General features: G+C 37.1%; 1 protein-coding gene across 1 annotated transcript; it reads right to left on the bottom strand.

Moving 5' to 3' along the window:
- Window positions 1-16627: 16627 nt before the first annotated feature.
- Window positions 16628-18230, bottom strand: LOC130963155 (uncharacterized). The gene is made up of 2 exons (XM_057889305.1): window positions 17642-18230; window positions 16628-17190 (listed from the first exon to the last, which is right to left on the bottom strand). The coding sequence occupies exons 1-2, from the start codon at window positions 18228-18230 to the stop codon at window positions 16628-16630; spliced, it is 1152 nt and encodes a 383-aa protein (XP_057745288.1).
- Between the last annotated feature and the right edge of the window lie 362 nt (window positions 18231-18592).

Below are 18592 nucleotides of genomic sequence, written 5' to 3'. Positions count from 1 at the left end.
CCACTGCTACTACCCAGGGAAACTCGTATCTCTGATAGTGGAAGTGCAAATCTCAATTATCACTGATTCAGCATAAACATGCATGAATCCTCATCCATGGATCAACATCCATATCAGCCATCCGGCTCACGGTTCAGTCCAGAACCAGCCAATATTCATAGCATACACAGCTATTCCGACTCACGGTTAAATCCATAACCAGCCAATATTCATAGCATACATAGCTATTCCGGCTCACGGTTAAATCCATAACCAGCCATTTCATTAACAATTACAGCCTTTCGGCTCATGGCATAACAAGCACTTCCATCACCATCCTCCGCATCTCACATAATCATCTTGATCCTCATTGATCATTCATTTTTTTTCCCTTGCTTCACTCGCAAGTTACCTCATTCACTAGCCCCTTTCTAATAGCTAGGCATGTCATAATGATTTAAGACATAAATGGTGAGATCGGAGGCTTAGAAGTATGAGATTTGGCTTTTAAAACTCAAAAATCAACTTTGGGATGAAAACAGGGCCACGCATACGCGCACTCCACGCGCACGCGTGGATGGCCTCAAAAACTCATCGACGCGCAAGCGTCATGCACGCTAACGCGTGGATTAAAATTTGCCAATCGACGCGCACGCGTCAACCACGCGTACGCGCGGGTGTTCTCGTGCCCCAGGCACAACACCGGCACAGTTCTGGCATAACTCTCTGTAAAATGGCTGGGCATTGGGTGCAGCACAATCGGCGCGCCCGCGCACATCACGCGTACGCGTGGATGGCGCTTTCTGGAAGATCGGCGCGTACGCGCCAGGTGCGCCCACGCGCAAGGGGTCATTCTGCTAAAAATTTTCTAAGTTAAAAGCTGCAGAATTCACAGATTTAAACCCCAATCTTCCAACGGACATAACTTCCTCATTTTAAATCGTTTTTCACCCGTTCTTCGAACGGCATGGACATCCCGGATCCAATTTCATTTCTAAACAGATTTGGTACAAAACGGAGATCCGTAGTCCAAGTTATGTCCCGTCAAAGTATGCCCAAAAACCATATTTTCATACAAAACCACAATATGCCATTTTCAAAACAAACCATTTTCAACTCTTTTCAAAATCAATCAAACATGCCAATTTCATCCCTTTTCTTTGAAATCAATCAAAATGTATCAAATTCAACATCAAGCCTCCTCAACTCACACATTGACACATAACCACAAATTACCAAAATCACTATCTCATCATTTTATCCCACTTCACCCAAGTGGCTCAAACTCAAACACATTGACATATCATATACTATTCCTCATGCCAATTCTCAACAACACCAATTCCAATAAATCATTATTGTACACCATCACATCATACTCACCATCAACATGGTTCAACCCACAATTCAACCATAACCAATCATCAAGCATATATCACAACATGCATATTTCTCATACATCATACCACCAAGGCATCAATAATCATCATCACATATATGACCACATCATATATCTCAATCATTCAACAACATCAACAATTCAATGCCTATCTTAGGGCCTCTAGCCTAAGTATTTCCTACCACATTACATATTAGATACGGGAAACCGAAACCATACCTTAGCCGATTTTCCCAAGCTCCACCGGAGCACTTCCAAATCACTTATCCACAAGCTCTCAAGGCCTCAACACCTCCAAGAACAGATTTTTCACCACCAAACCCTTTCCAAGCTTTTCAATATCACCAATCAAGCTCCAAAATCCACACATACACAACCTAAGCCACAACCATCATACCCATACACAACATCTCAAAACCCAAACATCATAAAACAACAAAATACACTAGGGTTGAGAATCTTACCACACCCAAGGTCCAAGGAGACAAGATTAACCTTCTCCTTCAAGAGAGTTGGGTCCTATAACATCAAAGAACCCAAAATCTCAACATTTTACCCATGAAACTCGAAAATAAGGGCTGAGATTTCGAACAGCAACACGTGGCTTACCTCAAGATTGGTTGTATGGGTTTTGTAGAGCTCTCCGCGGTGAACGCGTAGCCGCAAACGGAGCGGCAATCGGAGCTCTAGATCAAAAGTTATGGTGATTTGAAGATCAAGTGAGAGAGAGAAGTTGAGAGAATGTTCTTCCCTTCCTCTCCACCATTTCAGCGTGAATGTGCAACAAATGAGGAGAGAGAGTGCTGAAAACTAGGGTTTTGATTAAGTTATGTTGGGCCAAGGGCCCACTTTGGGTCCGGTTGGCCCGGTTTGGCCCGTTCGGTCCAATCTTGGTCCGAATTCTATAAAATTGGTACCGAAATTCTCGTCTCAGTCTCCTCTATCACATTTAGCCATAAAAATCACATTTTAGGCTTTCTAGAATAAATTCTCATTTATGGGTTAATTAGCCGTTAATTAACCGGGTTTTACATTGGAGAGAAACTGAAAAAGTATTTCTCACTGAAGAATGCAGTGCAGTCATTCTGAAAAGCTTACCAGAAAAGCTTCAAGATCCTGGAAGCTTTATGATACCATGCACATTAGAAGGTGCTTGCACCAAGACAGCCCTATGTGATCTTGGAGCAAGCATCAATCTAATACCTGCATCCACTATCAGAAAGCTTGGGTTGGCTGGAGAAGTCAAACCAACCAGGATATGCCTCCAACTTGTTGATGGCTCCATTAAACACCCATCAGGCATAATAGAGGACATGATTGTCAAGGTTGGGCCCTTTGCCTTTCCCACTGACTTTGTGGTGCTGGAAATGGAGGAGCACAAGAGTGCAACTCTCATTCTAGGAAGACCTTTCCTAGCAACTGGACGAACTCTCATTGATGTACAAAGAGGGGAAGTAACCCTCAGAGTCAATGAGGATGAGTTCAAGTTGAATGCTGTAAAAGCTATGCAGCATCCAGACACACCAGAAGACTGCATGGGCGCTGACATTATTGACTCTCTGGTAGAAGAGATCAATATGGTTGAAAGCCTAGAATCAGAGCTTGAGGACATCTTCAAAGATGCTCAACCTGATCAAGAAGGACTAGAGGAAGCAAAGGAATTTTCGAAAATTCCTCAGGAGGAGGATAAACCTCCCAAACCTGAACTCAAACCTCTACCACCATCCCTGAAGTACGCATTTCTGGGAGAGGGTGACACTTTTCCAGTGATTATAAGCTCTGCTTTGAATCCACAGGAAGAGGAAGCACTAATTCAAGTGCTAAGGACACACAAGACAGCTCTTAGGTGGTCCATAAGTGATCTTAAGGGCATTAGCCCAGCTAGATGCATGCACAAGATCCTGTTGGAGGATAATGCCAAACCAGTGGTCCAACCACAGAGGAGGCTAAATCCAGCCATGAAGGAGGTGGTGCAGAAAGAGGTCACTAAATTACTAGAGGTTGGGATTATTTATCCTATTTCTGATAGCCCCTGGGTGAGCCCTGTCCAAGTTGTCCCCAAAAAGGGAGGCATGACAGTGGTTCATAATGAAAAAAATGAACTGGTTCCTACAAGAACAGTCACAGGGTGGCGCATGTGTATTGACTACAGAAGGCTCAATACAGCCACCAGAAAGGATCATTTTCCTTTACCATTCATAGACCAAATGCTAGAAAGACTAGCTGGTCATGATTACTACTGCTTTTTGGATGGCTATTCAGGCTACAACCAAATTGCAGTAGATCCTCAGGACCAAGAGAAAACAGCATTCACTTGCCCTTCTGGCGTGTTTGCCTACAGAAGGATGCCTTTTGGTCTGTGCAATGCACCTGCAACCTTTCAGAGGTGCATGCTCTCTATCTTCTCAGATATGGTAGAGAAATTTCTGGAAGTCTTCATGGATGACTTCTCAGTATATGGAGACTCATTTAGCTCCTGTCTTAACCACCTAGCACTTGTCTTGAAAAGATGCCAAGAGACTAACCTGGTTTTAAACTGGGAGAAATGTCACTTTATGGTGACTGAGGGAATTGTCCTTGGGCACAAAATTTCAAGCAGGGGAATAGAGGTGGATAAGGCAAAGGTAGAGGTAATTGAAAAATTACCACCACCTGCCAATGTTAAGGCAATCAGAAGCTTTCTGGGGCATGCAGGATTCTATAGAAGGTTCATAAAGGATTTTTCGAAAATTGCTAAACCTTTAAGTAACCTGCTAGCTGCTGACACACCATTTGTGTTTGATACACAGTGTCTGCAGGCATTTGAGACCCTGAAAGCTAAACTGGTCACAGCACCAGTCATCTCTGCACCAGATTGGACATTGCCATTTGAATTAATGTGTGATGCCAGTGACCATGCCATTGGTGCAGTGTTGGGACAGAGGCATAACAAACTTCTGCATGTCATTTATTATGCTAGCCGTGTTCTAAATGATGCACAGAAGAATTACACAACCACAGAAAAAGAATTACTTGCAGTGGTTTATGCCATTGACAAGATTAGATCCTATCTAGTAGGATCCAAGGTGGTTGTTTACACTGACCATGCTGCTCTTAAATACTTACTCACAAAGCAGGATTCAAAACCCAGGCTTATCAGATGGGTGTTGCTTCTGCAAGAGTTTGATATAGAAATAAGAGACAGAAAAGGGACAGAGAACCAAGTAGCTGATCATCTGTCCCGAATAGAACCAGTAGCTGGGCGTCCCTCCCTTCTACTGAGATCTCTGAGACTTTCCCAGATGAGCAACTCTTTGCCATTCAGGAAGCTCCATGGTTTGCAGATATGGCAAACTATAAAGCTGTGAGGTTCATACCCAAGGAGTACAGCTACGTACAAAGAAAGAAATTAATTTCAGATGCCAAGTACTACCTCTGGGATGAACCATATCTCTTTAAGAGATGTGCTGACGGAGTGATCCGCAGATGTGTACCCAGAGAAGAGGCACAAAGGATCCTATGGCATTGCCATGGATCACAGTATGGAGGACATTTTGGAAGTGAGCGAACAGCCACTAAAGTTCTCCAGTGTGGCTTCTACTGGCCTACTCTCTATAAAGATTCCCGAGAGTTTGTGCGTAACTATGACAGTTGCCAAAGAGCTGGTAACCTGCCTCACGGATATGCCATGCCTCAACAAGGGATATTAGAGATAGAATTGTTTGATGTATGGGGAATTGACTTCATGGGGCCATTCCCACCATCATACTCAAACACTTACATTCTGGTGGCGGTGGACTATGTATCTAAGTGGGTAGAAGCAATTGCTACACCCACTAATGATACCAAGACCGTGCTAAAATTCCTCCAGAAACACATCTTCAGCAGATTTGGTGTTCTCAGAGTACTAATCAGTGATGGGGCTCTCATTTCTGCAACAAACAGCTATACTCTGCTATGGTTAGATATGGAATCAGCCATAAAGTGGCAACTCCGTATCATCCACAGACAAATGGGCAAGTTGAAGTCTCTAACAGAGAGCTAAAAAGAATCCTAGAACGGACTGTGATAGCCCGAAGAAAGGATTGGGCAAAGAGCTTGGATGATGCTCTATGGGCATACAGAACAGCATTTAAGACTCCTATAGGAACCTCTCCATACCAACTGGTGTATGGGAAGGCCTGTCATTTGCCTGTGGAACTGGAACATAAAGCCTACTGGGCAACCAGATTCCTAAACATGGATGCTCAGTTAGCTGGTGAAAAAAGATTGCTCCAGTTAAATGAGCTAGAGGAGTTCAGACTCAATGCCTTTGAAAATGCAAAAATTTATAAGGAAAAGGCAAAGAAGTGGCATGACAAGAAATTGTCAACCAGAGTCTTTGAGCCAGGACAAAAAGTTCTGCTCTTCAACTCCAGGCTCAAATTGTTCCCAGGAAAACTCAAATCCCGGTGGAGGGGTCCGTATGTGATCACAGGAGTGTCACCATATGGATATGTTGAGCTTCAAGATATTGATTCTGACAAAAAGTTCATTGTTAATGGACAGAGAATCAAGCATTATCTTGAGAGCAATTTTGAGCAGGAATGCTCAAAACTGAGACTTGAGTGATTCTCAGTAGAGGTCCAGCTAAAGACAGTAAAGAAGCGCTTGCTGGGAGGCAACCCAGTCATTAGGAGGTTATATGATTAGTTCTTACAGAGGCAAGTATCAAAAATGAAGGAATTCACAGAGTTACAGAAGGATTCAGCTCAAAAAGCAGAGAAAATGAGCTTACTGGCGAAAAAACGCCAGTAAGGGGCATTTTGGGCGTTAAACGCCAGAATGGGTACCATTATGGGCGTTTAACGCCAGGAATGGTGCCATTTTGGGCGTTAAACGCCATAATGGGCACCATTCTGGGCGTTTAAACGCCAGGTGTGCAGCATCCTGGGCGTTTTGAAAAACGCCCAGTGATAAAGGATTTCTGGCGTTTAACGCCAGCCAGGGCACCTGGCTGGGCGTTAAACGCCCAAAAGGGGCAACAATTGGGCGTTAAACGCCAGAATGGGTGCCATTCTGGGCGTTTAACGCCAGCAAGGTGGGGGGACCACAAATTTGTTTTCAAATCAAATTTTTTCAAACTTTCCTTTTCTCACCCATACTTTTCTACAAAATCACACTTCAATCATTCATCATTCACTTTCAAATCTTCAAAAATCAAAACCATTCTTCAAATTTATTTCAAATCAATTACAAACTTTGTTCAAAAATTTCACCATTTTCTCAATTTCTTTCCATATCTTCTCAAATCTTCTTTCAAATTTCTCTCTTTTTTTTCGAAAACTCCCCTCCCCACCTTAATAAATACACGTTTGGCTCCCTCATTCCACCACACCATTCGAATTTCCTCTTCCTCCCCCTCTCTTCTCTCTTTTCTTTTGCTTGAGGACAAGCAAACCTCTAAGTTTGGTGTGCTTTTCCGTGATCACTAAGCCAAGATTCATCAAGATCATGGCTCCTAAGGGAAAACAAACCAATTTAAGAGGAAAGAAAGAGACTAATCCAAAGAATCTTTGGAATCAAGAGAAGTTCTTAACTAAAGAACATGAAGACCATTATCACAAAATAATGGGTCTGAGGTCAGTGATCCCGGAAGTAAAATTCGATCTGAAAGAAGATGAATATCCGGGGATCCAAGAGCAAATTCGAAACAGAGGATGGGAAGTTCTAACCAATCCTGAGACAAAGGTTGGAAGGAACATGGTTCAGGAATTCTACTCAAATCTGTGGCTGACAGATAAGCAGAGAATGACTGGAACCGCTTACCATACCTACAGAACCATGGTCAGAGGGAAAGTTATGTACTTCCATCTGGACAAAATAAGAGAAATCTTCAAGTTGCCTCAACTGCAAGATGATCCTGACTCCTTTAATAGGAGGATGGTAAGAGTAGATAAAGGGTTGGACCAAGTTCTAGAGGATATATGCCTCCCTGGAACTAAGTGGATAACCAATTCTAAGGGTGTCCCAAACCAACTCAAGAGGGGAGACCTCAAACCAATTGCAAGAGGTTGGCTAGACTTTATTGGGCGTTCCATATTGCCCACTAGCAACCGTTCTGAGGTTACCATCAAGAGAGCAGTGATGATTCATTGCATTATGCTTGGAAAAGAAGTGGAGGTTCATCATGTGATTGCCTGTGAGCTCTACACAATTGCAAATAAAAATTCCACTGAAGCCAAACTGGCTTACCCAAGCTTAATCTCCTTGCTCTGTAAAGAGGCTGGGGTGAAGATGGGAGTAGATGAATTCATACCCATTGAACATCCAATCACCAAGAAGTCAATGGAAGGACATGTGCAAGAAAACTCTATCAAAAGGAGGGCGCAGGAGTTCCTCCCTGAATTTCCTGAAATTGGCTACTGGGCCAGCCTAGAAGCATCTATCACCAAGTTGCAAGAAACTATGGAGCAACTGAAGGAAGAACAGCAGAATCAGAACTGCATGCTCTGCAAATTGCTGAAGGAGCAAGAGAAGCAGGGGCGTGAACTCCAAGAGATGAAACGCCAAAAGCTATCCTCGCAAGCTGAGGGAGCATCCACTTCTCAAAATCAAGGTTGTTGAGTCCTAACTCTGTGAAAACCTCTATCATTAGGAGCCTATTTTTTTCGTTTTTGATTTGTTTTTCTATTTTTAGTTTCATCTTATATCTATATTTGAGTCTTGTTCTTAATTCATAATTAATAAAGTTTATGCCTTAAAGCTATGAATGTCCTATGAATCCATCACCTCTCTTAAAAGAAAAAATGCTTTAATCACAAAAGAACAAGAAGTACAGGATTTCGAAATTTATCTCTGAAACTAGTTGAATTAGTTTGATGTGGTGACAATACTTTTTGTTTTCTGAATGAATGCTTGAACAGTGCATATGTCTTTTGAATTTGCTGTTTTGAGAATGTTAAAATTGTTGGCTCTTGAAAGAATGATGAAAAAAAGAGACATGTTATTGAGGATCTGAAAAATCATAAAAATGATTCTTAAAGCAAGAAAAAGCAGTGAATACAAAAAAAAAAATTCGAAAAAAAAAGAGAAGAAAAGAAAGAGAAAGAAATAAAGTGTGAACCAAAGCAAAAAGAGTGTGCTTAAGAACCTTGGACACCTCTAATTGGGGACTCTAGCAAAGCTGAGTCACAATCTAAAAAGGTTCACCCAATTATGTGTCTGTGGCATGTATGTATCCGGTGGTAATACTGGAAGACAGAGTGCTTTGGGCCACAGTCAAGACTCATACACTAGCTATGTTCAAGAATCATCATACTTAACTAGGAGAATCAATAACACTATCTGAGTTCTGAGTTCTCATAGATGCCAATCATTCTGGACTTCAAAGGATAGAGTGAGATGCCAAAACTGTTCGGAGGCAAAAAGCTACTAGTCCCGCTCATCTAATTGGAACTATGTTTCTTTGATATTTTGGAGTCTATAGTATATTCTCTTCTTTTTATCCTATTTTGATTTTCAGTTGCTTGGGGACAAGCAACAATTTAAGTTTGGTGTTGTGATGAGCGGATAATTTATACGCTTTTTGGCATTGTTTTCAGTATGTTTTTAGTATAATTAGTTAAGTTTTTAGTATATTTTTATTAGTTTTTAGCTAAAATTCACTTTTCTAGACTTTACTATGAGTTTGTGTGTTTTTCTGTGATTTCAGGTATTTTCTGACTGAAATTGAAGGTTCTGAGCAAAAATCTGATTCAGAGACTGAAAAGGACTGCAGATGCTGTTGGATTCTGACCTCCCTGCACTCGAAGTGGATTTTCTGGAGCTACAGAAGCCCAATTGGCGCGATCTCAACGGCGTTGGAAAGTAGACATCCTGGGCTTTCCAGCAATATATGATAGTCCATACTTTGCCCAAGATTTGATGGCCCAAACCGGCGTAGCAATTCGGCCTCAGAAATTCCAGCGTTAAACGCCGGAACTGGCATAAAACTTGGAGTTAAACGCCCAAACTGGCATGAAAGCTGGCGTTTAACTCCAGAAAAGGTCTCTACACGAAAATGCTTCATTGCTCAGCCCAAGCACACACCAAGTGGGCCCGGAAGTGGATTTTTATGTCATTTACTCATTTCTGTAAACCTTAGGATACTAGTTTACTATTAATAGGATCTTTTGACATTGTATCTGTACCTCATGACATTTTTACACGTTTCATTGTATACTTTCCACAGCATGAGTCTCTAAACCCCATGGTTGGGGGTGAGGAGCTCTGCTGTGTCTTGATGGGTTAATGCAATTACTACTGTTTCTTACTCAATCATGCTTGCTTTTATTCTAAGATATCACTTGTTCTTGATCCGGATGAATGTGATGATCTGTGACACTCATCATCATTCTCAACTATGAACATGTGCCTGACAACCACCTCTGTTCTACTTTAGATTAAGTAGATGTCTCTTGGATTCCTTAAACAAGAATCTTCGTGGTATAAGCTAGAACTGATGGCGGCATTCAAGAGAATTCGGAAGGTCTAAACCTTGTCTGTGGTATTCTGAGTAGGATTCAATGACTGAATGACTGTGACGTACTTCAAACTCCTAGCAGGCGGGGCGTTAGTGACAGACGCAAAAGAATCATTGGATTCTATTCCAGCCTGACCGAGAACCGACAGCTGAATTCCGCGTGCTGTGACAGAGCATATGCAATCGTTTTCACTGAGAGGATGGGAGGTAGCCATTGACAACGGTGAAACCCTACATACAGCTTGCCATGGAAGGAGCCTTGCGTGTTTGATGAAGAAGACAGTAGGAAAGCAGAGATTCAGAAGATGGAGCATCTCCAAAGCCTCAGCCTATTCTCCATTACTGCTGAACAAGTACCAATTTCATGTTCTTTTGCTTTTTACAATCAATCCTGATAATTTCTGATATCCTGACTAAGATTTACAAGATAACCATAGCTTGCTTCAAGCCGACAATCTCCGTGGGATCGACCCTTGCTCACGCAAGGTATTACTTGGACGACCCAGTGCACTTGCTGGTTAGTTGTGCAGGATTGCAAAAGTGTGATTGCAATTTCGTGCACCACTGATCTTTATATTATGGGCACACCATGTTTTAATAATTAATTGAGCTATTTTGCAATCTCACAATAAGTTCCTATTCCTAGGTGCTTTTTCCCTCTCGTCCTTCTATCTTTTCACTTCCTCGTTGACGGCACAGAGAAAATTTATTGTTGTTGAGTAGAGATGTTTATGTTGAAATATTCAAATCGTCACCCTTACTTGAATTGAATTAATTAGATCATGGCAGTAGATGTCTATTAGTGACATGGTTCCTTTCATATATCACAAGATCAACTCAACTCAACTTTTATACAAAGAGATATATAGTAATGTGCTATCATTCTAAACATTATATATAATTACTATAATGTGATAACCAGTAAGTAAGTAGAAATATAACTTTAATTGAATTCACAAGTGTCATGACAAAATAAGCAAAACATATAGTCATACATATGCAGTAGATGTTTATTATGCTCATCTGTATTACATGACCAAACAAAATTTCGGGTGGCAATCTCTTAGTAAATGGATTCACCATCATCATATTAGTACCAATATGATCAATAGATACTTTTCGTTTCTGCACTTCTTCTTAACTATCAAGTACTTTAAATCCATGTGTTTTGCTCCTTTAGAGTACTTGTCATTCTTAGAATAAAAAATAGTTGCACAATTATCACAATAAAGTCTTAGTGGCTTAGCTATACTTTTAATGATACTAAGCCTTGATATAAAATTCTGTAACCATAATACTTAAACTGTAGCATCAAAGCATGCCATAAATTCTTCCTCCATAGTAGAAGTAACAATGATAGACTCTTTTGCACTTTTTCATGAAATAGCTCCTCCAACCAATATAAAAACATAACCAAAAGTTAACTTTCTCGAGTCTATGCATCTAGCATAATCTAAATCTAAGTAGCCAATTACTTCAAGGCCATCGGATTTTCTATAAGTGAGCATGCGTTTGTTGGTGCCTTGTAAATACTTAAGGACTTTCTTTGCAACTTTTCAGTGGTGTATTTTAGGATTACTTTGATATCGACTCAACATCCCAACAGCAAACTTATATAGGTTTAGTGCATGTCTGAATATACATCAGACTTCCAACCATTAAAGCATAAGGAATAGACTCCATTGCTTTTTGTTCCAATTCATTCTTGGGACATTGCATTTGACTAAATTTATCTCCTTTTTAAATTATAATTATTCCTGCAGAACAACCTTCCATTTTAAACCTCTTTAACACTTTTTTTATATAACCTTTTTGTGACAATCCTAATGTACCTTGTGATCTATCACGGAATATTTCTATTCCTATTACATAGGACGCACCACCCATAACTTTGATTTCAAACTTATTAGAGAGAAAGTCTTTACATCATATAACAAACTAATGTCATTAGCAACAAGAAGTATACCATCAACATATATGACCAATATAATAAACTTGCTCTCACTGATTTTCATGTAGATACAACTATCAACAGTGTTTTCGACAAAATCATATGACAAGATGGTATTATTAAATTTGATAAACCATTGTCTAGAAACTTCTTTCAGTTCATATATTGACCTGTTCAATTTACACACCAAAATTTTTTGGATACGTGACATATAATCCGACCTAAGGATTACTTTTGAATCTTATAAGAAACTGAATCAGGTTTGTACTTAACCTCTTCAATTAATTGATTGACCAAGACATTGACGGTTGGTTAATTGAGGAGAAACTGATGAACAAAGTCATTGAAAATCAGTTAATTAAGGTTCATCGTGAAGAAATCTCTGCATGCCTTAGAATAGGTAAACAAGGTTTAATTTTCCTAGGACTTAAACATCTCCGAAGCCCTTGACATTCTCTATTATTATTTTCTTTCAATCAACATCACTGCCTTAGAAGCACTCAACTTTTAAGATTCCAAGCAAGACATAACTTTGCCCTTATCAATACTAGATTTTATCTGATCTAATTATAACTTTAACTCGATATTTGTGTGCTCTATCATTTAATTCTCGTGGAAACGATATCCACTCACTGTGGTATTACTTCAATGATCCAGTGCACTGGTATCCGTGAGCTTCAGTTTTCGCTCATCAAAATATAAAGACACTTTTCTAGATCTAAACAGTAAACACTATTCAGGATCAATCTGTACATCCCAATTCATTCAATTTGTGCCTTCATTCTGTTCCCTATATATAAGAACTTTTCAATTCTTCTTATGGGCTGAATTGAAAGGAATTCCTACATAATATGTGACACATGAATAGTTGCACCAGTATCTAACCATTAGGTATTATTAGTTACTTCAACAATATTTGATTACTGAAACATAATAAATACCTTTCTATTCGAACCATTTCTTTCTCTTCGGAGAATCTTTCTTTACATGTCCAGTGTTGTTACAAAAAAATATTTTAGTGCTTCTTCTTTTGAACATTGTTATCACAAACTTTTAGTGAAGTATTATCTTTCTTATCATTTTTACCCAATTTATCCTTACTGCTACTAGATCCAGCTTGAATTGTGAGATGAAGAGAGTGATATTTTATTTTCTTTAATCTCCTTTTCTCTTGAATCAACATAGCCATAATTTCTTGAAAATTTCATTTTTCTTTAAGAGTATTATAATTTACTTGCAATCGGCCAAATTCAGGAAGAAGCGAGTTCATGCTAAATTGAACCAGAAAAGACTCACTCACATCCATGCCCATAGATTTCAACTTTGCTATCAAATTAGACATTCTAGTCATATGATCATGAATGAATTATGACCATTCAAATTTCTTAGTTGTCAGTTCTGTCATAAAGTTTCTCACAATAGATTTGTCAGTTATGTCCGATTGAGAATATTCCTCAATTTTATCCTTGAAATCCTTGGCATTGTCTGGCTTAGACATAGATAGCTTAATATTTTCAGCTATTGCTATTCTCATTAAGTTCAAACTTAACCTATTTAACTGTTTTCAAGCTATACAAAGAAACTTGTATTCTTCAGAACTAGTCGCAATAATCTTAGTAGGCTTTTAATCTATAACTAATGTCAGGTTTAAGTCCATAACACTCAATTGAAATTGGATTCATCCATACCAATTAGCATAGTTAACACCCAATTGAAATTGAATTTGTCCAAACAAATTCATAGAAGCAGCAAATATAATATAAACTTGCACATTAATACTTTGATTAATCAAATAATATATACTTTAGATTCAGACAAAATATTTAAAAAATATCAATATTCTCCTTTAGCCTTTAGGTGATACATTAACATACAATAATACAATAACAATAATTAAATTAGTTTAATTTAATTTGCTTATCAGATATGTACTAACTAAAATATTTAATATATTTGGATATTTAAATATTATATATATATATATATCAACAATCTTGCCAATTTAATATAAAAACAATTAAACCACCTTTGGGTGTGATCCTTAAATGGCTTATAGAAATAAACACAAAATATATTTTTACATTATCGGATTTGACCATTTTGATGGTTAACAAATATACTCTAAATGCATGAAAAAGAATTGCACTGTTAGAATATCTAGACAATATTTATTTGATTTATGTAAAGTTGAACAAATTAATTTATGAATAATCATAAATTTCATAACAATTAAGAAAATATTTCTAACAGTAATAAAAAATTTTGAAATTTATAATTATCACAACATATAAGAGCATAACTCAAAATATACTTGAATTCAGAGTTTTCAAATGTTGTTCCTGGTTTATGATTATTCTTTGATGTGGTTTTGATTCAGGAACCTGTGGGTTGTAGGCACACCATGCTTCCATTGGTGACCTTTGTGTTATGGGCACACCAAGTTTTAATAGCCAATTGAATTATTTTGCAATATTCCAATAAGTTTCTGTTCCTGGATATTTTTTCTCTTTTTTTTTTTCTTTCCTTTCACTTTTTCATTGATAACACAAAAAAAAATTTACTGTTGTTGAGCAGAAATATTTTTTTTCACTTATCACGTAATTTTTTATAACAAAAAACATAAGTTCTATTTTTCTGTTCTGAAAAGAGAGAAGAGGGATACTTTTTATTTTATTATTTAAAAATTTCACGAATTCTATTTTTTTATTAAATAACAGTGATCATATTTAACTTACTATAATAAGAATTAGTTTTATTAATTACATAACCACATTATTATTTAGTAAAATAACTTACACCTTACACAACCAGACGGTTTTTAATTTTATTATGGAAGTGAGATTGGAGTACAACAGCGTTATGGAGTGTGTGTGAGCATTACCAGATTGTGATGTCAGCAAACAACAAATCGGACGGTCCAAAAAGCAAATAACAAATCGGACGGTCCGCAATGTATTGAGAGATCGGAGGGTCCGAATTCCTTCCTCCCCCGCCACGTGTCGACTCGACCTTGCTCCCTACAACAGTTGCCCCTAACCCCAGTAAAACCCCCTGCATGTATACTCACTCTCCGAAATGAGCTTCATCCTTTCTCAGCAGCAACCATTCCTTCATCTCCTCCTTCATCTAAGTCTTCTTCTTCTCAAAATTAGTGAAAAAAATTATAATGTCAAGGAAACTAAAATTTAAAGATATTGATCGTCCTGAATTTTATATTACAAGATATCTCAGCTATCCTGATTATGTAAGTTTTTTTATTATTTATTTTTAAATATTTGAATAGTTAATTAGTATTATCAAAAATTTAATTATAAATGTTGTTGTTAAGAGCCAAAGTTAAGAACATCAGTGATATTATTATTTTTATTGTTATTATTTTCATTTTTATTATTATCATTATTTGAGAGTTATTATAATGGGTGTTGTTGCTGTAACGTAGTAGCTCAAGGTGAACTGAGAATGTTATTATTAGTGTTATTATTATGATGATTGTTAATACTATTGTTAATATTAATTCAGATTTATTTGGTGTTGTTAGAAATTTAGCTACATTATAATTGTTCTTGTTGTTAGGTCCAGTTAGAAAACATATATATATATATATATATATATATATAGTGACTTTTTTATTATTATTATTATTATTATTATTATTATTATTATTATTAAAAATTTAATTACAAATTGTTAGTCATTTAAATTTAGGGTCAATGACATTATTATTATTATTATTATTAAAAATTTAATTATAGGTTGTTAGTCGTTTAAATTTAGGGTCAGTGACGGTGTTATTATTATTATTATTATTATTATTATTATTATTATTATTAAAAATATAATTATAGGTTGTTAGTCGTTTAAATTTAGGGCCGGTGACGATGTTATTATAATTATTATTATTATTATTATTATTATTAAATCATAATTAATATAATTATTATTATTAAAAATTTAATTATAGGTTGTTAGTCATTTAAATTTAGGTTCAGTGACGATATTATTATTATTATTATTATTATTATTATTATTATTATTATTATTATTATTATTATTAAAAATTTAATTATAGGTTGTTAATCGTTTAAATTTAGGGTAAGTGACGATATTATTATTATTATTATTATTATTATTATTATTATTATTATTATTATTAAAAATTTAATTATAGGTTGTTAGTCGATTAAATTTAGGTCAGTAACGGCATTATTATTATTATTATTATTATTATTATTATTATTATTATTATTGATTGAAATTTAAGGTCTTATAGTTAAATCATAGTTAGAAATTTAATCCAGTAGGAGTGACTGTTGTTCGAGGAGTTTTTAATAATCAAGATTCTAACCGAGTTTCAATGACTCTGATTGAAGAAAATGCCAATATACTTGAGAAAGAGATTGATGAGTATTTAGTAGATGAACCAGATGATGAGGATGACGATGATGACGAGGATGAGGAAATGGACGAGGATGAAGAATCCTGTAATGATGCACCTGATGGCGGTGATGCCGGAGGTTCGGATTTTGCTTTATTTGTTTTGTCACTTGATTATACTGTGTTCATGTGTGGTATCTCTATTGTGTTGCTTATATTATATACATGTTTCCTCAGTTGATGTAAATATAATCATGTTAAGATGGACTGTCTAATTAAGTTCTATGCAGGTGAGGCATGCACTCCAAATGAAACAGGAAAAGGGTACAATCTTAGGGTTGATCCACCTCGGCGTAGTGCTAATCGATTCACTCCATCCGTGTTCAAAAAGGCCGCCAACTGTGTAATACCCGGATGCAATACCCGGATATCATTTACCAACTCATCGCCTTGATATGCAGGCAGGCATAGTCTCAAAATGGATGATAGCTGATGGCTCCTTATGACACATGGCCTCAAACCATATCGGCAAGGCTTCGTACGATGCTTCCCAACCTCCAAATATTTTTTTCACTGTCTTTTGCTTAGCCAACCATGCTTTTCGATAACTGACAGTGTAATTGAATTTCGATTGCACTTCTGCAATAACTGATTTTACCTTCAACGAGGGGTTAGCCTCAACTAACGGCTTTATTGCTTCTGCAATTGTGTTAGAATCCAGCTTCGAATGATCCTGAGAAATGGTAGCTCTGGTACAGGTGTGACTACCATTATACCTCCTGATAACCCAACAGTACTTTCTGCTGATCATGCTAACCCTGATAAGCCAATCACACCCCTCCCCATACTGTGTACACTTGGCATAAAATGTCAAGGACTCCGACTCATACACCCGATAGTCTACACTTCTTCGGATGGCATACTCTTTCATCGCCCTAATAACAGCTTCCCTGGAAATGAATTCCATCCCCACAGCAAATTCACCATCTGCAACAAGAGGGACTTCTGCCACGACGGCAGCCAAACGAAAATTTAATAACCGTTATTAAAGGCAAATCATCACTCAATACATCTATGATGATATTATTAAACTCTAGAACAGGTTATTATCTCAATCATAATAAAAAAAGGAAAACATAAATACATAAATAAATATTGCTTAAGAAACAATAATTAATAATTAACTACCTCAATAACTGACCATAAATAAGTATTATCCTACACTTAACTACATAACCACATAAACATATGGTAATTGAATATCTTTTTACATGTCACATAACTATCTGCTCCATCAATAACTAACAAAAAATATTATTTTCCTATACTTAACTATATCACATAAACAAATGCTAATTAAATATACTTTCACATGTCACTTAACTATTTGCTCCATCAATCAATATAAATTATTACAGAGTCCTAATCCGTCTCATAAAAATAGGCAACTACATACCGGTGCTCATGTAATCGGGAAACTCCGGAGCATGCATGGCTTCCAAATCCAACACTCGCATGAAAGATGGCTCCTCGAACGGCACTTCATTTGCCAGTGCATTTGCCACGTCTGTCATATTTGGAGCCATAGTGCGGTCACCTTGATCTTCATCTCCATCTGGATCCACAACTTCGTAATTGCTTTCGAACTCTTCCTTACTGTCACTATTGTAATCTTCCCATACAATATTTCGGTCGGCCTCAGATTGTTCGAATTCAACGTACAGCTCGATGAACGACATGTGGGCACGACTTTCAATATACATTGAAAACATCTCTTGCATGCTCGCTTCGTCGGTTATATATCTGCTTTGAAATTGAACGAATCCACCAAATACTGGGATGGGATATCTGTATAAAATACATGATATCTTCCTTGACATCGCAGAATCAATCTTCTCATATATCACACCTTTGAGCTCCTCAAATGAGATTGTGAAGGGAATAACAATATCCAATGGATTGTCACAAATAAATTTTACTCCTTCACATGTTTGTAACAAAATCTGACCAAAATAATACACTTTTAAAAGAACTCTATCATCCATTTCCCTCAACAACCTGAACAGAAACAAAACTCCACTATCAACTTTTTTTTACCCTTATAAGAAAGAAAATAGAACCAGGAGAAGATGGAGGACTCAGAAGATGAACACAACGAGGAAGAAGACACTATCTGCCTTATTTATGAATTACAGATTTTTATATACATATATCTCAGCAAATCGGACCCTACGAAATGTTCCATTTCAGTTCAAAAATTTTTTATAATAATCAAATCGGACCATCCGAATTAATTTTCGCATAATTTAAAAAAAATAGAAGACAGAAGGTCCGATTTGCTGCTTCCAAAATTTAAAATTTTCCTCCTTGCAAATCGGACCATCCGATTTGCAACAAACACTATACC

Source organism: Arachis stenosperma, chromosome 2, assembly GCF_014773155.1.
Source record: "Arachis stenosperma cultivar V10309 chromosome 2, arast.V10309.gnm1.PFL2, whole genome shotgun sequence".
Taxonomy (NCBI): Eukaryota; Viridiplantae; Streptophyta; class Magnoliopsida; order Fabales; family Fabaceae; genus Arachis; species Arachis stenosperma.
This window is presented reverse-complemented; position numbering and strand designations above follow the sequence as displayed.

Excerpts from the sequence above, each read along its gene's own strand:
- LOC130963155 (XM_057889305.1), bottom strand. The coding sequence starts at position 18,230 with ATGGATGATAGAGTTCTTTTAAAAGTGTATTATTTTGGTCAGATTTTG. Across the intron at positions 17,191-17,641 it reads TCCCGATTACATGAGCACCG|AAGTCCCTCTTGTTGCAGAT; the intron begins GTATGTAGTTGC and ends CCGTCGTGGCAG.